We start from the raw sequence: 27545 nt of genomic DNA, 5'->3' as shown, positions 1-27545 counted from the left end.
AGCCTATTCCTGGCTCACTTGGTTAGATGTAGTTGGCAGTTGGTCTTTGTGTATTCCTCCCAGACAGCCACACATTAGAAAGACTGGGTGTTGGCAGGATGGGCCATTCTTACTTGATGGGAGGGGCGGGGCTGTCACACTTGCACTTCAAAGACTATGCCTTAGCACACACACAAGTAACTTTCACACTAGCCTATGGCGCCCCAAGACATACTGGGACTAGGGCAGGGAGGCAGAAAATACCAGACACTTCTGTGGAGTGAAAACTTCAGAAGGGTATGTAAATACCTTTAAGGGCCAGTTAGCGGGCCTCTGTTCTGAGCCACAGGGACACAGCAAGCTCCAGAGGCCTCAGTGCAACTGGCCCTGCCTTGACCTGCCACTGGACATCCTTGGACACGCAACTGGACCTGCCTGAGTCCTGCTGGCCTCTACTGAATGAGTTCCTGAAACCCAAGAGGTGCCTCTCCAGGTCCTTGACCCTTGGCTGGCATCAGTTTAGCTCCTCCTATGAAATCCTGAGTAGAATTTGAGAAGGCAACTTTTTGAGCAGGACTAACCTGGTCTCTGTTTCTGGCCCGCACTCCAATGTGGTCAGCCTGAACTTGTGACTTGGTCCCAGTCAAGTTTGACTAGATACCCACAGTTAGCAATTATTTTTCTACTTAAACATTTAAAATTGCATACCTCCAGTTCTACTGATAGGATTGTTGTCATTTTTGTGTCCTTTTATTGATTATAATGTACACCATGTTTCTAAATTGGTTTAGGATTTCTATTGTGTTGTGTTTTCACTTTATAACTGTTTGTGTGCTGCATAAATACTTACACAGTGCCTCTCAGTTAAGCCTGACGACTCTTGGGCAAAGCTACCAGAGGGTTAAAAATGTCTGTTAATTTATTGACTTGTGTGGTTCACATTGACAAGAAATATGGTTGTGGCTTGAGAATAAGCATGGGCGAATTTTGCGAATCTCGCGTTCGCGAATTTTGCGGATTTGCGAACTCGCAATCTGCAAAATCCGCGAATTCTCGCGAATTTGCGGATTTTTTTTTGTGTGTTCGCGCGGGTTTCTGCCAGTTCGCGAGGGTTTTGTACAATTTCGCAAACGCGAACTTACCTGTCGGGTCGCAAGTTTTGCGAACTTGTTGTTTCTACGTGTCCAGCCTGTTTGGGACACTCTTCTTCATAACTGCCACTCTCTGTCACCACTGCCACTCTCTGACTACTCATGCCACCCTATGGCCCACCCATGCCACCCTCTGTTTCATCACAGCACCCTCTGGTTGTCCAGTGTACATTATTGTGGCAAAGCAAAGCACACCTTCCCTGCCTCAAGTGACCTGAATTAATTTGGGGCTGATTAATGTGTCACTGAATATTTTTTTAGCTGGCACCTGCTTCCTTAGTGCTTCCTGATTAGTGATCTTTTGCACTTGCTAAGTGCTTTCATTGTTGCAAAATTAGTTACAACACCTGCCCTGCCCCAACTGACAATAATGAATTAGGGGCTGATTAATGTGTCACTGGATTTGAACTTCCAGACTGGCTCCTGCTTGTCTGCCTTAGCTGTAATTCAGGACCTTTGTGTAACTATTCTGAGGGTCAGAGCAGGGTCACATAATAGTTGCAAGTGGGCAACTGAACTCTGGAGGGGCCCCTCAGGAAGCACTACAGGAAATGGCTACTAATGATGAGCTTGAACTTTTGAACCTGTTAAGTAGTTTCAGTTTTGCTAAGATCGTATTTCTGCAATTTAGCGCTTATTCGCTGGCGCGAAGATGAACTGGGAAGCCGCGAACTCACGCGAACAGTGCAAGCAAGCCATAAAATCCGCTGCTCGCGGATTTGCGGATTTTGCGGGAAATTCGCGAATCTCGCGGATTGCGAATTTACCGAAAATCCGCAAAATCCGCGAGCGTAACGGATTTTCCGCCCATGCTTACTTGAGAAGGGTTAACAACCTCCTCAACCAATAAACCAATTTCAGGCAATAGTGTGTACTGTACAGTCAACCAATATTGCAGTCACCCTCAAACTCTCATTATGCTTCTCTCGCAAATATTTGACAGAGGAGCCAGAAGCCACTTACAAAGTTCCTCATCTCCATAAGATAACAATAACATAACACAACGGCCCTGCCTCCCTCTCTCTCTCTCCATTCAGCATTATAATAGCACAGAACAAACAGTGACAGAAATAGTGTCTCTGTCAAACAGTGAGAAAACCTAGCTTTCACCAAACAACATACACTATTAACAGAATACAACATTTCTTGCATAATGCTAAACATTAAAGTCATGATCCACGCGTTTACCACCAACCTCAAATCTGACAGTGGTCCACACAGAAGAAAGCTATGACCATTGCTGTGCGACGGGCTGCATTGTAATGCGGTGGTTGGACCGATGGCCTGGATATCAGTGGGACATCAATATGAGGCCCCTAGGTTAGGTACTTTCAAGTCCAGATTGCCACAACCTGTACACTGAACAAATCGGAGGAGTACTCATTCTGGTAAAACACAATCACCTTGACATAACCTAAACCATGTCATGAAAGACAAGAATTGTATCAGTGTGCAGGGCTTTAAACTAATTATTAGGACACCCTGGACATCACAATCTTTACTAAACACTGGAAGACCATTTCACTGAGCAACTAAAAACTGAATCCTGTCTTCATAGGAAATTACGCTCATATTTCTTCCACAACATCTTTTCTGACAAACTGGCCTACACTGAAGAATGCATAGGCTCTAAACATCACACACTTGCAACTATAGAATAATGGCTTCCACTCTATAAAGCACTAAAATAGTCTCATTCACAGACTCTCCCTTGACTGAAATAAAATCAATGCATATTTTTTTGGTTAGGGAAAAGCATTTAAATCTCCAGAACAACAAATACTCGTTTCAACATACAACATTAAAAGGAAATGGTTGTCCTTCTGAAAACTTTTGAATTAAAACACGACCCTTATGAAATTTCAGGAAAATGATTCACTTAATCAACGCCACCTTTCCTCACTCTCCAAATACTGAAGCCTGGGCCCATACTTACTAAGGGCTTGTATTGCTCTGCAAGGTGACATAAGGCAACGCAAGCCATTAAGTCAGATTTACAAAGGCACGGAAGGCCACCTTGCATGGCTCGGCATTGCTTAGTAAATCTAGGGTAATGCAAGGCAGCTCAAGTCTGACATGCATTCCTGCTCTCTCCCTGTAATGCAGTGCAGTGCAGCTCTACACGTTGTCTTGCTGTGTTGTATTGCATGATGTTTTAGTAAAACTCCACCTAACAACATTAGGACATATTCCTATATTCTTATTCAAATCTAATTTGTTACAATGTCCATTTCTTGATAACATCGTAAGGATTTTGTAGTCACCTGTGATTCTTTCAGTATATACCTTTGCTTCATCTTCAAGATCACTTGAATTCATCAATTATTTGTCAAAAGTACACATTTCAATTGGATAATTCAGGACAATATCATCTGCATTAAAAACTCTTATGCCTTATCAAAGTAAAAATATCCAATGCTTTGAGATTTTTTACATGAAAGCAATAGTTATGGATAGAGAAATATATAAGGTGGCAGACTGGCCAATTAAGTGCCCAGTTATTACAGTGTTAAAAAACTGTTTATTCACTAGACCAAAAGGAAGACCTCTTTGTTGACTGAGTGCATACAGCAGGTAACATTTTCCCAAGGTTAGTAAAGTATTTGTCATTTGATTCCAAGATATTCTCTTTCCATTCAATTAGGACACTAGGGGCCAGATGTAGGTAAGTATATTTTACCGATTCATAAATACCGAATTTTACCGATTCGGTATTTATGAATCAGTAAAATAGAAGGGGGGGAGATGTAGGTGAATTTGGTAATTGAAATACGGATTCTGTAACAATCGGTATTTACCGAATCGGTAAATACCGATTCGGTAATGCCCATTGATTCCTATGGGCATTGAAGCCCAATACAGATTCCAGCAAGGGTGCAGGGGGTGTCACTTTGACACCCTCTAGCACCCCCAATACTGTCACATGGCATAGGTGTGCATGCACACATGTGCATGCACACCTGCATTCGGTATTTTACCACCCAATTGGATTGGGTGGTAAAATACCGAATCTGTAGGCCCATTGGGACTCAGAAGAGTCCCACCTACATCAGGAAGTTACCGAATCGGTAAAAATACTGATTCGGTATTTTACCGATTCGGTAAATTTACCGAATCGGTAAAATATGCCCCCTACATTCCAATTACTAAATACCGGTCGGTAATGGCCAAAATCGGCCTTTACCGACCGGTATTTTGGCTCCTACATCTGGCCCCAAATATCATGTTTTTATTTGCTATAGTGCTTTGTAGTTCTCAATCTCTTGTATGCCTGGGAGAACATTAGTGAATGATTCTTTTATGTTGGGTAAAAAATATTGTACCATTTATCAGGTCTGGCTACAAACATCATTATCAATGCGGAGAACCTCTTTTTACCAAATGTTTTCAAAAATGCAATTACACAGAGTGATAGTGGGATTTTAGTTCAGCCCCTTTCATCCATTGTTTTTAGGTCAAGCCCGAGTCAGCACGCATGCGCTGCTCTGCGAGATTAGCTGTAGTGGAGTATGGAAGAGAAGCAGGGCCCACTCTCCGCCCATATTTTTCAATGGCTTGTGTCTTTGTCCTTCGTAAATGCGGGCTTCTGATTCAGTAATTGACTTGTTAGTCCCCCCTTAGTACAGCCTTGTCCTAAATTTTAACCTCTCATGGCTACTGGCCCTTTTACTTTGGTTGTTAAACAGTAGGTCTTTTTAAGACTGTAAGCACTACTTTCTTTGAGTTTTTACCACTGCAGGCAAGGCGCTCTGTACTATAAAATCGTGCTATTTAAGGATAACGTTCTTCACAATGGAGCTGCTTCTGTGTGTGGTTCCTTTCATATTCACTGTGAATCTTTGCCAGATATCAGCCGAAGAGCAAGCTGGGATCATCGATTGTATGGACCCTCTTGTGGCAAGAAAAACAATTCAAGAAGCAGAAAGCAAAAAAAAGAAAAAAACAAAGTGATACAGGTTGTAGTCCCATTCAAGGCTCAGATTATCTTTAAGGAAACCTTATGATGTGAGGTTTTTTCCATTGCATTTATAATAGTTGAATAGTAACACCATATTTACTGTGGGAGGCCCCTCCCAGGCCCCAGTACCAGGGCCGGCTCCAGGGCGGCGCAATCGATGCGACTGCACCGGGCGTTGACTTCGGGTGGGGGCGTCATTTTTTTAAAATGTGTATTGTCATTTTAAAAGCAACTGCTGCCTCTTTCCTCTCCTCTAGCAACTTTCAGACATCTATTAAAATGTCAAGAGAAGTCCGGTGTTTAATCATCTTCCTGGAAAGAGACTGGAGGTTTGTCTAGTGGAAGTTTTGACACATCCTAAGGTAGTGCAGAGGGTTAAAATTCCTTTCTGCTAATAACGTGTACCATGCAGATAACAAAGTGCATATAATGTAAATAGGTCAGTGGGTTACTGCTTCTGTAAGAGAGCTTCTTTTGTTACTAATGATTTATAAGTCAAAATCCTAATATAGAACATTGACCTATTATCTGTTATCCTACAGCTACATGCAAACTGCAAGGTATATGTTAGAGCTATATTTTTTTGCCCAGTCCAGTCTTTCATCATCCTAATCTTGTAAAAGTGTTCTTTTGGGTAGAAAACAATTCTTATTATGAATGAGAACCCCTAAGAATGATGTTACTTCTAAATTCTGAATTTGTACTTTTCCTAAATAAGAACTTAAACTATATTGCCTACCAGTATCGATGACATGTTACTCCTACACTACATCTTGTTGTACTTTCTGATGTGACATTTCCTATACACTGATTTACACACATACGATTGGTTCTGTGCAATATGTGTGTGATGTAAAGTGTTTGACACCTTACACTGCTATGAGTGGTGCTATAAAACTAAATGAATCTGAGAGACTGTGGTTATGGAGACTTGAGGGGCACTGTTGAAGGGTGCTAATGAGGGAATCCGTGGCAGAGGTGGTCATTGGGGGGGCGCCAACTAACACTGTCGCACAGGGCGTCACCAGCGATAACGCCGGCCCTGCCCAGTACTCCTGTTTGTGTCTGGCAGTTTCTGCACTCCTTCTCAACTTCTAAGGGATTGATAGATGACCTTTTGTTCCTAAATACATTCAGGGATTTGCTGTGCTCTCCTCTTAGAAAGGGGGTGTTTCATTTCACTGACAGAAGCCGTCTCTGCAGGCAATGAGGAAAGTGAAGTGTCACTACAGCAGTTTAGAAATGTATTTTTCCTATTCAGAAAGGTGGATGGACTCTTTCACCTCCACCCCTTGCGAGCCTGTGGTGGACTACGGAGGACAACAAGGTCAGACATCTATAGTTTGAGTTATGTATTGCATTTTTTATAGCGTATATTTTTATATAAAAATTGCAAATACCATAAAAGTAAAAGTTGTAACTACATAAACACATGAGTATATAACTACACCATGAACACTCCTATCTAAAATGGCTGCAATGACATCCTCATATCATAAAATCACTGCTAGCCTGAAACACTGTAGGCTGCTCCCTCCAACCCATCTTATGCCCAGTAGTGGTAGCTTATATCTGGAGACAGAGCTCTTCACCTTTCGTCAAAATTTGATTTTTGATCTCTTTCCAGCTCCCCGATGTTCACACAGTTCTTACACACCCTGGAGTATCATATTTCACAAAGTGATTCCGACACTGAACAATGAGTACATGACATTTTTGGGAAAATCAAACTTCTGAAAGCAAAAGCGTCTGACAAAGAATGGGTTTCTGTGACACCTTCCACAGAAGAATTCAAACGTTTCCATTCCAGATATATGTTTATGATATAGAAATAATTTTCAGTTTTCTTAAAAACGTCCTAGAAAATATCTCTGGAGCTTGTTTTGGACATTTCTGCACAATTTCTGGAAGTATTGCATTCTGCAAAAAAAGAAAAATCATCACAGACTATTAAATACTTTTTGGGTTGTGCCTGAGTCAGGCGCATGCGCTGCTCTGCACGACTTGCTGTAGTGGAGTATGGAAGAGAAGCCCCGCCCACTCTTCCCCCGTATTTTTCATTTGCTTGTGTCCTTGTCATTCGTAAATGCTGGCTTCTGATTCAGTAATTGGCTTCTTAGCCCCTTAGTACGACCTTGTTTTCATTGATAACCTCAAATTACTAATAGGCCTTTTACTTCGGTTGTTACACGGTATGTCTTTTCAAGTCTGTAACCACTACTTTCTTTAATGAGTTTTTACTACTGTAGGCACAACATGCTTTCCTGCAACATTCAGTGCATGATGGGCACTTTCATTTTCCTAGCAGCCCGACACTTGTTTAAACTGCTCTTCCAGTTTCATGGTGAGCGCAAAGCGATGTACGTGTGCAGTACGAGCAGCACCTCTCCTGTGGCCGTGCAGAAGTTGCTGTGAGAATATGCCACGCTCGCTCCCTGATCCATATATAGCTGCCTCTCCCTCCCTCCTGTTCATTTCAGTTACAATCTTAACAGTTTTTTTTGTGAACCTGCGCTTCTAGTTGCATGGTGACCACACGCCTTTCCTTATATGCGTCTCGCCTTATTTACTTAAAGTGTTTTTTTCATAAGACGCTGAATGCTTCACTTTAACATTATTGGCTATTACGTTTAAATATGCTTCCCGCCACCCCGCTACACAGATGGCACACGAAGCACGCGCCATCTTAATTAAACTATGACGCCATTGTTCCCACTCCCTCCCCGTCAATTCCCTCTCTGGGCCTTTTTTTTTAACCCCTTCGCCTCCGGGCTAATTCCCCCGCTGCACGGAGGGAGGGGGGCCGCACGCGGCGCCCACTCAATGGAACAGGAGAGGAATTACCCCACGTGGGCGTTCCATGGCTGTTATGACGAGATGAGCACAGCTCCACTGTGCCTCATGACGAGCTGAGCTCGTCATGAGCGTTGAAGAGGTTAACTAAACACGGTGTCTGGTTTATATTGTTTCCCTTTTTTAATTTTTATTTTTTTTCTATATTGGGGCAGCCCTCACCCTCTGCTATTCTATCCTCTGCAGCTGCAGCACACACACCGCTTCCTCTAATCCGGTTGCAGCCAGTGCTGCTGCAGCTGCCCAACACCCCTCTTTGCCACTTTGAGCCTCCCAGCCCAGCCATTGATGAAAGGGAGGAGGAACTGAAAGGATCCGTGAACCTCCCCGAGGCGTGGGTCAGAAGGTAATCAAACCCAAAAAATACACACATGGAAGAGTTTACATGGATAGCCTCCGTTGTAGCTGCCAACCGCCAACAAATAAATACATATTTTTCATTTGACAACCAAGGTCGAGCTTTTAAAATGCACAATTCTTTTTAATCATCTATGAAGAATTGAAAACAGGGTTGACTTTGCATAGTATTTAAACTTGTTATCTGGACGTAAAACAGATGGCATAAATAAATGCTTAACTCGCTGAGCCTTCCTGTCAGATGTAAAAGGTTGGAGCAAACATTTCGAAATTACCACAAGCGCCTAGATGTAGGAACTCATTGCACTTTATATCGCATCTGTAGAATTGCAGAAGGTACTAGAGATATGCTGTTAACCATTTAGGGACAGATGTAGGTAGCTAAATACCGGTCGGTAACAGTGAATTTCCTATTAGGGACAGGTATTTAGCCCTTCCCAATGTAGGAGGCTGTAAGTAAGGATTCAGTAATTTACTGGTTCCATATTTTAAGGAATCGGTAAATACCAATTCCTTATTTTAAGGAATCAGTAAATTACCGAATCCTTAAAACCTATGTAGGTAGCACTTAAGTGAGTGCATTTTTGCTTTAAGGATTCGTTATTTACCACCAACTACAAGTTGGTGGTAAATATGGAACACTTTTAAAAAAGCAAATATTTGCTTTTTTCAAAGTGCCATGTGGCAGACATACATGTCCTTAGGGCATGTATGTGTGCCACATGTGCACACATGCACACATGCACGATTCAGGGGTGCAACAGGGTGTCAATGTGACACCCTGCCACCCTTGAATATGCTCCCGCTATTACCGAATTGGTAATACCGAATCGGTAATAGTGAATGGCTTCCCATTCATTCCTTTAGGCCTCCAGGCCCATGGGAATGAATGGGAAGGTATTCCTTATTACCGAATCGGTAAAAAGAAATATTACAGAATGGGTAAATTTTACCGATTTTTTTTTTTTACCTACATCATATTTACCGATTCCTGAATACCAATTCCGTAAAATTCAGTATTTAAGAATCGATGAATTGAGATTACCTATATCGGGCCCTAAATGTTTTTCTCTCTCTCTCGTTCACTTAATACCTTTCTCTCATAAGAGTTTACCGCTTATTTCCTGATGCTGAATTCAAGGCAATGCTTAATTTATTATTTTTTAATATGGCTGAGATACCCGCCACCCCCTCTCAACACAATCCCCAAAAGGAGGGAAACCGGAAACAGTTCTTAAAGTTTTTGGATGTGGGATGGAGTGACCATCCCGGCCGTATTTATTAAAACAAAAAATTAAAACATTAAACGTTTTCATGTTATGTACAATTTCATTATCACATTACGATGTTTGGCTAACCTTAACATAATCTCTAATACAGAGGTTCTCCTAGCCGAACTAGCATCCTACAAAAACATTCTCTAAGAACACTGAAATTGTACATCCTAACGTTTAAGGGCCAACGGCAAGGTCATAACCGGTGTCAAGATCCCTAACCAGACTTACCCCTCCCACTTGGGAGGGGCGACAGCACAGAGGCTTACCTCAAGTGCAACTACTAACAATTTCCCTTGACTTGACGGGGGCACTTAAGACTCGACGCCATTTAAAGGTCGTTCGAACACTTGTGTGTGGTATCTAGAAGGTATCGTTGACCTCTCCCCACCCCACACAACTTACCGCATCTGCCGTCGCAGATGACCCTGGCCCCGGGAAATTCCCCAGGAGGGGGCTGTAACCCCTCCTACAAAGGAAGGGGCCTTGACCGCCTTTCCTTTACTTCCGGCGACCCGCCCTTAGACGGGACCGCCTCCCCACTGAGGGGCCAATGGCCACCTCTCCCGAGCGCTCCCATCCGTGTTGGGTGACGCCCACTCATAGGGATCTACCAATTAGTGCTCACCGATCATGACCTTACCGCCTACCAAAAAATTAAATACGACAATTCTGAAACCTATGAAAACATTGGTCACTACGACCGACAGAGCATGCTAGAAATGCAACACTACATTAACTTATTTTAATCGTAACAACCTAGACTGTATTCACCATACTTTATTATGATTAACCACAAACTGATACTGTCACAGCCTATAAATGAAATGGAAAAACCAACTTATAACTTCACTTTATTGCACAACAACTTGCTGTCCTCAGGGGCTGGTGGGTGGGTCAAAATTGGCTCTTCGTTCCGTCCCGAGCTCACGTGTAGCGAGGAGGTGCAGCTTCGGAGCACAAGAACAAGAGGACGTCTTCTGGTCTTGCGCCTTCTTTTATCCGTCTTCAGGGCGGGCGAAAACCCGCCCCTGCCCGCCCCGAGGGCGTGGCTGGCTGCGTCGGTGTCTAGGCCAGCCCACTATAGGGCGGGAAAAAGCGCGCCCCGGCTACGCCGCTTCGGGCATACCAGCCGAGACGCGCCTCCCGCCCAAAAATGGCTTCCCGGGGGGATCGAGGCACTCAGCCATACGTTCGGGGGGACCGAGTGGTCGCCCCTTTCCATATGGCTGAGATACCCGCCACCCCCTCTCAACACAATCCCCAAAAGGAGGGAAACCGGAAACAGTTCTTAAAGTTTTTGGATGTGGGATGGAGTGACCATCCCGGCCGTATTTATTAAAACAAAAAATTAAAACATTAAACGTTTTCATGTTATGTACAATTTCATTATCACATTACGATGTTTGGCTAACCTTAACATAATCTCTAATACAGAGGTTCTCCTAGCCGAACTAGCATCCTACAAAAACATTCTCTAAGAACACTGAAATTGTACATCCTAACGTTTAAGGGCCAACGGCAAGGTCATAACCGGTGTCAAGATCCCTAACCAGACTTACCCCTCCCACTTGGGAGGGGCGACAGCACAGAGGCTTACCTCAAGTGCAACTACTAACAATTTCCCTTGACTTGACGGGGGCACTTAAGACTCGACGCCATTTAAAGGTCGTTCGAACACTTGTGTGTGGTATCTAGAAGGTATCGTTGACCTCTCCCCACCCCACACAACTTACCGCATCTGCCGTCGCAGATGACCCTGGCCCCGGGAAATTCCCCAGGAGGGGGCTGTAACCCCTCCTACAAAGGAAGGGGCCTTGACCGCCTTTCCTTTACTTCCGGCGACCCGCCCTTAGACGGGACCGCCTCCCCACTGAGGGGCCAATGGCCACCTCTCCCGAGCGCTCCCATCCGTGTTGGGTGACGCCCACTCATAGGGATCTACCAATTAGTGCTCACCGATCATGACCTTACCGCCACAGGTCCGGATAGTTGACCGGCTATCCGGACCCCCCACAAAACTCCTACCTAAAGGTCATGTTTCAAAGATTTTAACCAGGCTAGGAAGTCTCCTATGAGTAACTCATTCCCCGCCCTCGACAAATGCACACCATCCCCCAGATACATACTGTCATCATTAATACAATTATGCGAGATCGAATGCAATGCCTTGGAACGGAACAACCTACTCACTTTGTTATTCAATTTTTTAACAGAATGATTCAAAGCAGGGATCGAGATAGCCCCCCGCCACACTTTTCGTGGGATCATATGAGACCATGCGATTAGGCACCCCGGAACTCTCCTCGCTAACCAACTTACCGTGGAAAGCATAGCCTCCAGGAGAAGTCGTCTACCGGTGGTGACCAAATCATTGCCCCCCAAATGCACTATGACTATGGACGGCGGTGACCTCATCCGCTCTAACAAGCCCTCAAAATATTCCTGAAACTGGTCAATACAGAGACCGCCCCTTCCGTAGAAGGACACTCTGTACCCGTATTCCTCAGGTACGTGAACCATGTCACCTGCTTTGAATACGTCTGCAGCCCGTCTCACGTATGAGTGGCCCACGACCCAAACCTCCTTCCTCACAGCCGGTGACGTGCGACCGCTGACCTGGTGTTGGGTCGACTGCTCAGTCTGCCCTGCCGCGTAGGCTTGCGCAACTGAAAACAAACAAAAGACAAGAGGCGTGAGTACATGATTACAGCTTCACAACATGTGCAATCGCACGTACCTCTTATAACAATTGGAGGACCAGCGCCCCACACGTTTCACTTGTTCTATATTAAGACCTCTGGCTGTAGCTTCAGTGGCAGCCCCTATACGAAAGGAGTGGGTCCCAAATTCGCCCGGGTCCAAGCCCGCTGCGGCAATGGCCATTGCAAGCACCCGTTGAAACTGAAACCTCGTCAGCGGGGTGGCGTCTGCATGCCTCAACAATGTCCCCCCCCATGATGCCACCCTTCGTGCTAGGTAATCTTCTAAGCACTGTACCGGACACATGGATGAGTCGGGGTTCCTGCGGATGATCGTGCAGTCCCCTCTCCCATCTTGATCAGTCTTGGACCTGAGAAAGGAGACAATCATCGCATCACCCCTGATCTGGACATGCTCCCTGCACAAGCCCCCCGTCACGTCCCGTTTGTTCCTTGCAACCAGCTCACTAACTCTCATAGCCCCGTGAAATGCCAGCGTAAATGCGGTCCGGAACAAACAGGTCTCGAACGGGGACGAGCATGTGTTCGGGAGCGTGACCAGTAACTGGGACAATCTGTCTAGACCTATCGGTCGTCGTACGTCTACTCTGCGACCCTCTAGACGTTGCCACCCACGTAGCGCTTTCTGTACCGTGAAAGACGCTGTTGGGTCCAGGATGCCATGGGCCCTGGCAACAAAGGAAATGGCGGCACGATGCCTTTGGGCCGTAGCCACCGATTTCCCAGCCCTACGTAAGGACATCAGAAAAAGTACTACCAACTCCTCCTGACCCCAAAGTCCTCCTCTCTCTGCCCCCAAAAAGGCTAAATAGGCCTGGAACGCCCCTTCATATGCCTTCCTTGTCCTGGGTGCTAGACTCTCTCCCACGAGGTGACGAAGTTCGGGGCACCGAGAGACCAGAGAGCTTCGGGGAAGGGTGCCGGCTCCGGGTCCGCTGAAGGAAGGAAACCCGAGAAAGCCTGCATGTGAAAACGAGACAGTGCATCAGCAGCCTGATTCATCACCCCTGGGACATGTTTTGCTCTGAATACCACGTTCAGTTGCATACACAGTAAGACAATTTCTTTGAGGAGCCTCAAAATCAATTTACAACGGGCTGCCTGACTATTGATGCATTCTACCACGGTCATATTGTCGGACCAGAACACAACAGAATGATCTCTGAACCCTTCTGGCCAGGTTCTCAGGGCCACCAGAATGGGAAATAGTTCAAGGAAAGCGATGTTACTTGTCAGCCCCTTCTCGTGCCACCCTAGGGGCCACTTTTGTGCCGACCATTTTGTGCCGAAGATGGCGCCAAAACCTACGCTTCCTGCTGAATCTGTCCATAGCCCAAGCTCTTCAGAGGAGACGGCTGGCTTGTTCCAGACGACCCGGCCATTGAAGTCCGCCAAGAATGCTAACCAAATCCGCATGTCCTGGCGGACCTCAGCCGATAACCTTGTGCGATGATGACCCTCCTTTAAGCCAACCATCGCTTGGGCAATTGAGCGGGAAAAGGGGCGAGCCATTGGTATCACCCTCAAGGCAAAGTTCAACTTTCCCACTAACTGTTGCAACTGATGCAGTGTAACTTTGGATGCATTCAAACATACTTGGAGGGCTGCCCTGAATTTCGACACTTTGCTAGCTGGTAAACGGAAGCACCCCTCCCTTGAGTCCAACTCGATCCCCAAAAACTCGAGGCAAGTCGTGGGACCCATAGTTTTACCTGGTGCCAATGGCACGCCAAGATGATCCATTAACACACAGAATTCTGCTAAGGCCCGGGCACATTCGGGATTACCGGCGGGGCCAAGGAACAGAAAATCGTCCAGGTAGTGCATTACATTTCGGAAACCCGTTTTCTTAGTGAACACCCATTGCAGGAAAGTACTGAATTGCTCAAAGTAAGCACATGATATAGAGCATCCCATTGGCATACACCTATCCATGTAAAATGACCCCTGGAACCCGAATCCCAGAAGACGCTGATCGTCTGGGTGTACCGGAAGCAACCGGAACGCTGACTCGATATCAGATTTCGCCATCAACGTCCCGTGCCCCAGGCGATTCAAGATGGCTACCGCCTCATCAAAAGATGCGTATCGCACCGAACAAACTTCTGGCTCAATTGCGTCGTTCACCGAAAGACCATATGGAGCCGATAGATTATGAATCAAACGAAACTCACCCGGGTCCTTCTTGGGGACCACCCCTAACGGAGAACAAACGAAATCCGGTACCGGGGGTTCACTAAACGGGCCGGCGACCCGTCCCCGGCTAACCTCTTTCTGAATTTTTTCTTGCACTACAGATGCATGTTGTAAAACGGAAAGTTGATTTTTGCACATCCCTACACCCTGAAAGTCCCCTACCGGGATGCGGAAACCATGTGTAAAACCGTTCCGCAGCACCCCGGCAGAAGTACGATCCGGGTATTCGCTGAGCCAGGGAATCATTGCCAAGGTATCAATCGGGGTTGGTAAAGGCGCCCCTCGGCCTAGCTTAGACCTGTTTGGCGCCTCCCTTACCCCCATTCTCACTCGTTCTGGCTCTGCACGATGACTCAGGATGGGACGACCCACACGTACTACACTCATGTTTGAATTTACACGATCCCGGAGGCCTGGTACATTTCCCCTTGTTGAAATTAAAACAGAAACCCTTTCTCCCTGTATTGCCTGCGGGCCTCGACTGGTCGTCGGTGCTCGTACTTGGTCGAAAGGGCGTCCCCACATTTTGGCGGGAGTAATCGACAACAGTGCTCCCTAACAATGGCATTCTTAACATCCCCGATTCTTTCATTTTATCCCATGTTAAAGAATCGTAACAATCCCAAGTCAAACTCTTGTTATGTTCCTTTTCTTTCCTGAACAAATTGTCATAACAAAACCAATGGTTACCTTGATACGCTGTCGAGTAACCCATAATTCGTGATTGATAAACGGGAAACTCAGGAAGCAAATCGGGCCTACGTTCCCCCAAAATCGATGTGAAAATACCCCATGCATTGCCCCAGTTGCCAATGTTCTCATTTACCTTAAAGGCGGCCATCTTTGCGCGCCAAACACTCGGATGCATTAAGTCCTTCTGACTTTTCACATGCTCCACATCATAATGATCAACAAGCAGGGAAAAAATATTCACGTACTCCCCCGCCCAGATCTTTTCCTTTATAGCTAAAGGCACATGTTGTCCTAATCTCTCTCTACGAGAGGGTGCTGACTCGTCCCTTGCAATCGGCAATGGCCGCTTACCTGCACCGGACGCAGCTTCTGCCGCTTGCGGCTTGTCTATCCCCGCCAACGGCGTAGCCACTCTAGCTGCCTCTTTCTTCTCACGAAGCCCTTTTATCAGCGCCTGTGCCTCGGCAGCCGTGGCGCCATCACTACTATCCCCCAACCATGCTGCTAGCTGTGCTGCCAGCTCGGGGGGCATGTCTTCCTTGGATGTCGGGGTGACGACAACGGGGATTGGATTCCCCTCCATCGGTACTGGGGTCGGCGCCTCGAGCGGGGCAGAGGGAACCGGGACGGCCCCACCGGCTGGAACCTTTCTCGGCCTCTTAGGTCTCCCCCCAGCCGGCGGAGTGCCCGAACCCTCCTCCCCATCTCGCTCCGCCAACCGTTTCTTTATGTCGGACACTTCTTTGCAAAGGGCCCGCACCATCTGGTCGGTCGTCATTCTCTTTGCGCCTTTCTTGGGCATCTCTCCGAGGAAGTATCTAGAAGACAAAGAAAAAGATCAAAACGCTCAAAATTGGCTCTTCGTTCCGTCCCGAGCTCACGTGTAGCGAGGAGGTGCAGCTTCGGAGCACAAGAACAAGAGGACGTCTTCTGGTCTTGCGCCTTCTTTTATCCGTCTTCAGGGCGGGCGAAAACCCGCCCCTGCCCGCCCCGAGGGCGTGGCTGGCTGCGTCGGTGTCTAGGCCAGCCCACTATAGGGCGGGAAAAAGCGCGCCCCGGCTACGCCGCTTCGGGCATACCAGCCGAGACGCGCCTCCCGCCCAAAAATGGCTTCCCGGGGGGATCGAGGCACTCAGCCATACGTTCGGGGGGACCGAGTGGTCGCCCCTTTCCAAACTCAATGTTTTTTTTAAAAAAAATAGAGAACCCTACCGGTTTTTACTTCCATAATGTGCACTGATACATCTTGTAGATAGAGTTGCACTTCATAAAAAAGTGGACTAAATAGTAAATAGTACAATTTATTTATATTTTATTGCATACTAACTAAATTCTTGATTATTTGATCCTAAAGTAGTTTACTTTCCGAAGAATCACGTTATTTCATAAAAACCAGTAGAAATGTCCTCTCGACAGAGTGTTTCAGATAAATTAGTTACTTCTCAATACCAATCCTCAACTCCAAATATGGACTTTAGACCCTTACTGGCACAGTGCAAGCTTTTAATAGCAATCTATTAGTTGCCAATAAAATGATTTCACTTTGTAGAATTCACCATTTAAAAAATTCTAAACATTTTTATTGACTGAGCACCTACTCTTTCATTTGCGTAGTTCACCATCCAAAGCATGTGCCCAGAATCCTTCTTTTATCAGGTACTTAGTAATCATCGTAGCAACTTCAGGAAGTAACCACAGTCCTTCCAACCATAGTGTGCACAGAAAGTCCATAACAAACTTGCACAATCGGATCTTAGAAATGCACAATGGATGTGAAAACACTCTCAAGCCCAAGGGTTGACTCTGCTTTTTTTGTTTTAATATTTAGACACATTTTTGCATTTCATGAGGGTCTGTAAATTTGAGCACCATCAAAGGCCGCCTTTGATTGTAAATATGTTTAATCATTTTCACTCTTCGTTACATATTCCACACAAATTTACTCCACACCATGCCACATAATTCCAATCAGCATAATTTCACTCAGCTCCACACATTTCCACACCAAATAATTCAGCTCTAAACAATTCCATTTGACACCACTTAATTTGACAACAAACCACATATTTCAACAAAACAACACAATTACACGGCACACTACATGCATCCAATCCACACCACAGAATTCCACACATGCCACAAAATTTAACAGCATACCACATACTTAAATGCAACATACAACTCTACCACATAAAATGCCATTCCACATAATTACACTCTGACACACAATTCCACTCCACATAATTCCAATACACTCAATGCCACATAATTACTATCTACAAATTTCCATAAGACACAATGTCACATAATTGCACTACACAAATTCACCACACAGAATTCCACAACAATTTCAAACCAAATAGTTCCACTCCACATCATACATGCACTGCAATCCAAAACACAAGAGTAAAACACATTCTCATTTACAGCACCAATACCTCTAACTCTCACAAATGCGACACCAATTTGCATTGCAAATGCTTGTTTTTGTTTAATCTTACTTTCCACTTGGTTAGATGTGCTGCCCATCAAGCCCAATGCATTTTGATAGTAGAAACATCACCTCATCTGAGTTCCAATTAGGTTTTGGTGATGGGATTCCAGACTTTTTTTGTTAAATCACACATACTTTGATGTGAAGTCTCTAACTGAAAGCCAGTGTTTGTTCTTTGATGTATTTCCTTTGGTGACATAATAACATTTTATTTGCTGATGAAAATGTTTTGGAAGTGATTACTCTCTGGATGCCTTAGCCTGTCAATATGTCACAGTGTTATTTATTACTTGTTCTCTCCAGTTCCTTTGCTTTACTTTACTGTCATGATAACATCTTGTTGAAATCATGTTTTCTTTTCATACAATAAAGATTTGTGTGCATAGACTTTCTGAACATACAAATTAAATACTGTTGCTTTCTCAAAAGTACCTCTTAAGCAATATTTTGCTGTATTTGCCCTTTAAGTTGACAGCTTACATTGCTAAATGCTGGTATTTGGCTTGCAGAATTCCATAACTCAAACTCATGGTGGCCGGAATTCTGTGGTCCTCTCCCTGTCCTGATTAGGGCAGCAAAAAACCTGGGGGTTAGCAGAGGGTAATTAATAAATTATTGCCCCGCTGTCATGAAATTATTCAACATAAGCTTTATAAAAACACCCAATAAACAAAATTAGAGTTGTTTGAATCACGGAATAGGGAAATGCCACCAAAGTTGGACCCCGTTAAACACCAGCCTGGGGTTTACAGAGTCTTAAGTCATTTTTACCCCACTCAGGAGGACAACGTGTGTCTCAAAGGGATACAGAGTGAGGGTAGTCCTGTAGCCCAACACTGATGAGTTTAACCGGGTAGGTAAATGGAAGAGAGAAGACCAGTGGTTAAAATCATTTTTGTTATTCTGTAGTACCAGAGAAACACTGCTTACAGTAGAAGCTTGTTCACACACACTTCGTAACTTCGTAATGTGCTCATGTCGTCAATGGTTCCTAGCCCCGCTCAAATACATATTAGGGCCTGCATCACCTGGCTTTTTGAGAACCGTATTTGGGAGCTGCGTGTGTCTTTTATGTCCCATTAAGTTACAGTATTTACATGCCTTGCCATTGGTAAAGACCACGCCCACGCAATTGCATGTGCCGTCAGATTTGCGCATCAGACGTTGAACTACAGACAATTCCATGAAATCATGGGATCTGTAGTTCAAAAGGATGCTTCCTGTCTGATAATCATCCTGAATGTCCTTTGAAATATGTAAATTCAGTCTTATTTTGGTATAAAACTATGGTGTTGGAAACTATCAGTGGATTGCTTTTACTATATTTTATATTATCTAGTATCTGAACAAACCATAAACATGAGCCCAAATCGGACTACAGAAGAACTTGCGTCATCATGGAGGTTGTAGTTCTAAAGTCTAGTGCTCATGTGTTGGTTAAACTAATGACAATTTTGTTATTCTCACATATAGTGCGTTGACCTCAAAGGCACACTGTTATTGTGAGTCAAAGTTATAATGCCATTTCCCTGATCTGTATGTAGAGCAACTTTATCCTGTACTTTACATATTCTTTTGAAAAAGTCCTCACTGGAAAGAATTTCATGGCATTCAGAGAGACAGTCGGCATGCTGCTGAGTACAGCGTATCATATATGGATTCCAAGTATTGCCATAGAGGTTCGTATAGCATGTCTGTGGTTTCTGAATGGTGGGGTCTGTCTCATCTATGTAATAATTGACCCAATGGAATGGAATCATTGAGGCCCAGTTGGTGGGTCTTAAGGCAATATACCCATCTCTGTTCTTTCTCTAATAGTCCCTTAGACAGTCCAGGACCTGCCCGAACTTTCCCAATAATAGTCCACTGAAGATCATTGTCTGATTGTCGCATTTCCATATTGTGGGATGTGAGTTTGGTAGCTGATATATCCCTACACATTGTGCTCCTGTGTTCACAAATAGGTAATTTGACTTTTCTGGTGCTCATACAAATGTATTGGTTTTTGCAAGGGCATGTGATCATATAAATGATGTTCTCAGAATTGCAGTTAGTATGACTGCATTGTTCCCACATCCGTGGTAGTCCCAGATCAATCTGAACAGTGTGCGTAGTGAATTGACATACAATACATGAGCCACAGGGGTAGTTTCCCATCACTTGGGGTTGGTTCCTCAAGGTCAATTGTCTATTTTCTTGCAGTTTGTCAGTGTGCATCTGGGAATTCCTCAGGCTCCTGTTCCGTTTGAACGAAAACATGGGTTTTTCAAATTTACACTGGTTTGAGGATAGTATGTTCCATTTTATGTTAATGATCTTCATTACTGCGTTTGAAGATGAATTAAATGTGGTGACACATATCAAAGAATTAGTTTCTTTTTTGGTTGAACTTTCCAGTAGAGCAGTGTTATGCGATCTCTTTTGTGCCCGTTCTGTTATTCTTCTAGGCAAGATTTCTTTATATGTGTCCACGTCTGTACAGTTTCTCCAGATCCTTAAAAATTGTCCCACCGGCAGATTCTCTTTAAAAGCACGTGGATGGGCACTATTGAAGTTTAACAGACTATTTTGTCTGTTGGTTTCATGTACTCTCCAGTCTACCACCTCTAGCAATGATGTTCACATCCAGGAAAATATTTTTGACCACTGGGTAGACATGGTGAAACAAAGAAAAGTGTTATGTTGGTTTATCCATATTCCAAAGTTTCCAGTGCTTTCTTGATCACCATGCCATATATTCAGGATGTGATCAATTTATCTAAGCCACCTCCGAATTTTGTGGGAATGTGGGTCCATTTATGTTCCTCTCTTAGATGGCTCATGTAGAACACGCAATGCTGGGGCAAAAGTGCTGCCCATAGAAGACCTTTGCTTTTGCAAATTGAGCTGATCCTCGAACCTGAAGAAATTCTCGGTCAAAAGCATATGCATAAGTGTCATGATGCATTCCACAGGTGCTTGCCAAGGCCACTCCTGTGTGCGTAGTATGTTCTCAATGACAAATAGGCTCTCCTCCGGCGGGATGCTCCTATATAATGCTTCTACATACAGACACATCATCATTTATTGTGTAGAGTCATATTCCAACTCAGAGAGAAAGTTAAAGAGGTATTTTGTGTCCTTAACATACAACCTTATCTGTGTGACTAGTGGTCGTAAGAACCAGTCAGTGTACTGGGATAGGGGTTCTAGTACTGAACCTATCCCGGAGACAGTAGGTCTTCCTGGTGGGGGCACTCTACTCTTGTGGATCTTAGGGATGGTATAAAACAGGGGAGTCCTGGGGTCCCTCTCCAGCACACTATTAGTAATTTCAAAAATCCTTTTTTGCAGATGTGCGGTGTGGTCTCTTTGTAGTTTTTTGTGAAGTCTTTCATTTGAAAGTAGGATAAGGCAAGATTCCCTGTAGCTGTCTAGATCTTGAATGACAGTTGCTCCGCCCTTATCCGCTGGTTTAATCACAATGTTAGTCTTATTGCTAAGCTACCTCAGGGCTTCTCGTTCTTTTTGCTGATATTGTTAAAGATATATCTACTAAGTTGTAGTTGTTCAATTTCCTTAGTAACTACTACTTCGTAAGCCAGCACCTCCGGGGGTATCATTGAGCTGGGGGGGTTGAAGGAGGATTTCTTCCATAAATTATTGTGCCCGTGGTCATTTTCCAATGGGTGCTTTCACTCAAAAAAGATTGTTGTTCACATTTTTCTTAGGAATTTACATAGCTCACATCGTGTTTTGAATTTATCAATTTGTGTGGTTGGAACGAAACCTAAGCCTTTGTTAAGAACCGATATTTCATCCAGAGTGAAGATATTGTTAGTTAGATTAATGACCAGATCTACAGGAAACTTGTGCCTGCTGGTTGATCCTTTCTCTGGCTCCTCATGTCCACCCTCTCTCCCATGGCGTCACCCCATTGAACATGTTTGTTGTTTCATCTGCCCCATCCTAAAAAATACTTCTGGTTTGGGTGGAAGAACGGTGGGTTCTGGAAGTGAGGGTATCCTTGATATTGTTTGAGCCATATGGTCAAGGGCACCCAACCATTTGCGGTGGGGGTTTAAAAGGGTTATGCTCTCTGCCTCTCAGGCATCTTAGTCTCCCTCTCCAGCTGTTAGATGAGTTGTCACTTCAAGGTCAGAATTGGAGGACCCTGAGTCGCTTTTGTATTATGATTCAGAGTCTTTTTGTCTCTTATAATTGTCTTGAATGTGCGAGAATTTTTTAAGGTCTTATTGTAACGTGTTGATTTTAGTCTGCATCTGGAAATCTTTTTGTTCACTCATCTCTTTATTTACCTCTTCTAGTTTCTTCTTAAAAAACAATATTTTTATCTGGGTGTTCAAAAGATCTTTGCTGGTCTTCATCTTGATAAGCAATGTTTCAGAGAGGAATTTTGCTGTATTTATAATTAAAATCAACCAATCTCCCGTGCATCTCCATGAAATTAATGACCATTCTTTTTTTAATATAGGGTCTTCCAAGAAGATACGTGGCTCGTTGTTCACCAGTACCATTATTGGGGCAGAATTACCCCTTAAATATTCAGTCATTATGGCTCCATAGAGGAGGATCTTCATTTGGTTTCTTTTTCATTCCTTCAATTCATCCCAGTTTGGGTACTGGTTCAGGCACTGGGTAATGTTAGTGTCTGGTAGTAGGGATGGTGCTGCCAGGATTGCAGATGCCATTTCATCAGAGTTTACAATTCCTAGCATTTCTGTCATCTTTAAGGGCCAAGTGGGTGTGTTAGATAAAAAATGGTGCTAATAGCGTGGATGTGTGATTCACAGAGAAAAGCATAGATGTTCCAAACAAATGTATCCTTCAGCTGTGCGGACGCAATGGGAATGCCAAATCAAGTTCCTGCAATGCATGGACTGTGATGTCCATGCGTGCATGAACTGGGTGTGCATGCAGACAGGGGGCACACTATATCCCCTTCTGCATGCATCCAATGGAATGAGGCACTAGGGGGCCAGTTACCTCACTGCCAGCAATTTCAGGGCAGGAACATCGCCATGAGACTGCTGGCAGTGAGGAAACTAATAATATGCTTGGCGCAGATGCAGCGACCCTGCCAAGCATATTGCAACATCACACTACTCTGCCACCACCAGGGAATGTGGTTTTCTGACAGATGCAGCGCTGCCATGGTGGTCTAGCCGCTGTAGTTGTAATACGACGGTCAGACCACTGGTGGGCGGTCCCCAACTTCCACCGCACTCCACCACAGGTTCGGCTGTCTGATGGACTGCCAAACTCATAATCTGGCCCTTAGTCCCTGGGTCCCATTCCTGAGTGTAACTGTTGGTTGAGCATTGTGTATTACCCCACAACCACTCACAATAGAGAGCTTCAGTGTGCCTGGATGGTACATCCCTAGAAAGATGGGAGGGTGTAGCTGGCCACAGCCCTACTTACACGCCAATATGTTGTGTCCTGCCTCCACACAAAGGGCTGCATACCCTCTGTAGCTAGTCTGGAGCCAGGCCATGGCCGACAGGATGCCTGGGGACTTCCAAAGGAAACCTATAGAAGCTTCTCCCCACTTCAAATGTACAGCTGGGTAAAGATATTGGACCTCAGACACCAACTCTTCAGTTACACTTCTGAACCTATGGATTTCTGCCAGGAAGAAGGACTTTCACACTGCTAGCCTGGTGCTCTGAAATAACTGCTGTCCTGCTGTGCTGACCTGCTGATTTCTACCCTCATGCTTGTGCAAGAAGGACTATACAGGCATCTTTTGAACCTTCATGACTTAGTCCTCAGGGGCAGAAGGCTCCAACCACCTCAGCCCAGCAGGTAGACGCTGCCACCTGTGATTCTACCCTGCTGAGCAGTGCCACCCCACTCCTGCATCCTTGGAAGTGGGCCTAAGGAGCTTTGCCAACCTCCATGGATCCAGCAGAAGAGACACATCTCGGCTGCTGCTTGGCTCAACCCCAAACATAACCGAATCATTGCTGCAACCGTGTGGATCACCCCATTGCAAAGACCTGCATTGCATCACAACCTCATCAGAACCGCTGCTGCCCAACGCAACTTCGATGATGGCAGCCTAAACAATGACACTGGAATCTGCACCATAGACTCACAGCTCCTTGATGCTAAAACAGTCCCCAACAGCGCAACAAATACTCAACGCCACAGGGCATCAAAAGCCCTCATTAATGAAAATTTAGGACTCACAACACAGACTTACCGCATATTGACATGGAGCCTCACAATCCTTCGCAAACCGGTATGAATGTACTTTGTTCAGTGGGCCTAAGTATGATTTGTCCCAGGTTTATAGGACCAGATATTTGCAGTTGGCGATTTGTGCTTTCAGGCACTATTTTCATTGAAACCTTTAAAATTGCATATCTCTGGTTCTACTGATTAGCTTTTTGTCGTTTTGTATTTTCTACCTTGGTGTGGGATCCTTTTTATGTGGTGTTACACTTTATTACTATTGGAAGCGTTGCACAAATACTTTACATATTGCCTCTAAGGACTGCTCTGTGCCCAGTTGAGCACATGTGAAATTAGGGTTGGCTTGTGCCTCCCTCTGACAAGGATTGTGGTTGCTGCTTGACTAGGGCTCACACCCCAATCAACCAACAACCCAGTTTCTAACACCATTTGGATGAAATCGCTACAAAAATAACACATTGTTTCATATCTTTTCACATTTCCCTAGCGTTATGATTATAAAGATGAGAGACTCTTGAATGCCAATACAGAAAGACTTTACTGTGAAAATACACTTCCAACACATTAAGTTGTAAATGTTCTGCAAATATGAGAGCCAAATCACTCAGCCTCAAATAATCTACACTGAATGAAATCAAATCTCTGGAGTAATCCCGAAAACAGCATTCCAGTTTTTCTGGGGTGATTAATAAATCTAATATTGTATTATAATGATTAGGGGGCTGTTATCTCCCATTAAAGCCCATGACTCTCATTTTTATTTCAATGGTGTTCTGATATTAGACTGCGTCTGAAACAAACAAATAATCTGCTTACTCAGTAGAAACAATGTGTTAAAAGTTTGTAGTAATTTTACAGTTGAGTCTACTTTTCTCATCCCTGTCCATGACCTCACTCAAGGGACGAGGGAGCACTTTTATTTAGCAGTTGCAACAAAGGAGTCTCCATACTGCGTGTAAGCTGGAAGCTGCCTGCCTCTTGCTGGGCCTCGTTGTTTCTCACTAATAACACAAGCTACAGAGTGGTCATTGGTGCTAGGCGGGCTAAAAGCAGACATTATTCACAGCCACCATTTCTAGGGGAACAAATGTAGCAAAATTACACCCGTTTTTGTGACCTGTACACTACTTGAAACCTCTGCTGCTTACCCACCTGACAACTTTAGAAACGTAACTACGTCCACATCACATGTTTACTTGTCAAGTGTACATGGACCCGGAGGCCTTTTGCTACTGTAATAACAGATGGTTATGGTTACCCACCTCAATGATACTCATTTCAAAGGAATGTTCATTCACCATATGTCCCACAAATCAAACAAGGGACATGCTAAGCAATGCACTACAGGAGACAATGTCAGTATGAAACTCCATGCTTGGAAACACCCTCCATGCTCTTCAATCAATCAATCACTGTATTTGTAAAGCGCCCTACATACCCGAGAGGGTCTCAATGCGCTGGGGGAGGGGGGGGGGGCGATACTGATAGAAGAGCCAGGTCTTGAGGAGTCTTCTGAAGGCCAGCAGGTCCTGGGTCTGTCCTAGGATGGTGGGGAGAGTGTTCCAGGTCTTGGCGGCGAGGTAGGAGAAAGATCTGCCGCCATAAAAGAAGAAAACAGGAAACAGAAACACAAGTGCCAAAATCTGCTCAGAATTACCAATGTCATCAAAAGCATACATCTAATCAGTACTCTAACCAGTTGCTAAGTACATGGTCAGAGCATGAGCAGATTGTAGGCCTGGTGTAGCTTGCATAGGTGAACCCAACTTAATCAATAGTACACACCACTAACAATAATTAAGCTCTGTATCACCAATTATTCAATCACAATTTTTCCAGGCATTGGGCATTGCATTTAATCAGTATATAAAGCCTTTAAACAGTATATAAAAGTAGAATTGATAACGTTTATGCATGACAGACCGGGGGAAACACCATTCAACCCAGTCAAAGGCCTTTTGAGATATAGCCATACATACCAGGATCCCAAAAATATACTGTTTCTTCACTAGTTTTAGACATCACAATGAAGGAACAGGAAGGCATGCAGTGTCATAAATGTAAGCGTGACTGTAATTCCAATAGTTTATGTTTTTGGTTGTGCCCTCTGCTTTCACTTAGTTTCATAATGTGTTTGGTGTTGTTTTTATGCAGGGAGTGGTTTCAAGTCTTGCTTCTACTGTAACCTACGCTGACCCTACGCTGGTGCCCATTGTCACTGAAACCCCATTACAAAGGCAGAAGATCATCGACTCACAATTCAAGTGTTATGAAAAAATGAACAGGGAGGCCCCTTACGGCAGACCTGGTAAGAATACTTATTTTCTTTGCATCCCTTGGTTAGCCTCAAGAGTGTTTCTTTGTTGTCAGGGACATTTAGCCTCTGTCTCTATAAATACTATTTGCTATTTACAGAAGTCATACAAAACAAAATGGATTAGTCTTGATTTCATCAAATAGTGCTCAGGCGACAATCCTTAAAAATGAAATTTCATTTTATGGCAGCAAAAACACAATTAAATCATGAGAAACATTTCATGGACCAAATGCGAAAGTGCTACCATTTAACATCAAAATATTGGTTGTGCAGCTGTTCGTAATTGAGGCACTTATGACAGCATGAGTCAAATCATCAGCATCAGACTTCAATAGGCAGGGGTTAGAAGTCTGGTGCAAATGATTTAGAGACAGCAGCTGCGATGTTGTCCAGCATACAAACCTTTATGAAGTTCAGATGGGCTTCCAGCTGTTTTGTAAAGTGGTTGAAAAAAGAGATGCAACAGATTGACAGGTCTAGTCTTCTGCATCTGGATCACATATCGTAATGACAGCCGGTTGGAATGGGCTTGTGCCCTGCATTGTGTACAGGTGTGCAGTAATATCGTGGATAATATATAGAGGGACAAAACATTGAAAGCTAAGAGTACTAAGGGGAGTACAGATTCATGATTCACTGCTCAACATCCATGTACCATGAAAGTATATATCATCCAGGTACATATACGTGTACATGTATGTAGAATTTGGAATAGAATATTTATTTACACTTAGCTGTCGATATTTTTGTCCTTAATATTTTTTTCCCAATGTTGTAGTCTTTCATCTCTATGTATCATTTCATCAGGATCATTTTCCATTTTAAAAAGCGTATGTTTTATTTCGCTCATTTCCTCATCTTGTATCACCCTCAACTTGCACAGCTGTGGCATTTGGAAGCAACGTGCAGGTGTTTGTAGAAAGTATGCAGAGGGAAATTCAAGGAAACGCTCTTACTCAAATAACGAGTCACACAATATCCAAAGTGTTCCATTCGCGAGGCTGTAATGGTTGAGCATGCAACTAGGGATCCCTAAGTGGAAGAACGTGTTCGTACTCATAGCTGTCCATCCCACAGAGATTGCAGGGTTGATGAGATGGAGAATGACACACACACATCACAGCTCAATGAAAGAGGGCAAATACATGAAAAAAGAAAACACTCAAACTTATAGCTCAAAATGAACTCTCTTTTCTACTACTAGGAAATAAATATGTTGTGATCATATTAGGGATTAGGGTTTTCCTTTTCCCTTTTAGTGGGACATACACCTAAATCCCAAAGTTATTTCATTTCCTCTGGCACATATGAAGAAAAGAACTCCAGGTATCGACTTTTTCAGCAAAGGA

General features: G+C 44.2%; 1 protein-coding gene across 1 annotated transcript in view; it reads left to right on the top strand.

Annotated features, from left to right (window-relative positions):
- Positions 1-27545, top strand: part of LOC147688983 (calcitonin gene-related peptide type 1 receptor-like) — a 2326554-nt gene that overhangs the window by 1009951 nt on the left and 1289058 nt on the right. The window contains exon 5 of the mRNA XM_086941876.1: positions 26034-26187. Coding sequence (XP_086798002.1) covers positions 26034-26187 — 154 coding nt within the window. The remainder of the gene's footprint in view (positions 1-26033; positions 26188-27545) is intronic.

Source organism: Lissotriton vulgaris, chromosome 10 (assembly GCF_964263255.1).
Source record: "Lissotriton vulgaris chromosome 10, aLisVul1.2, whole genome shotgun sequence".
Taxonomy (NCBI): Eukaryota; Metazoa; Chordata; class Amphibia; order Caudata; family Salamandridae; genus Lissotriton; species Lissotriton vulgaris.
The sequence above is the reverse complement of the archived record's forward strand: the minus strand, read 5'-3'. Positions and strand labels throughout refer to the sequence as shown.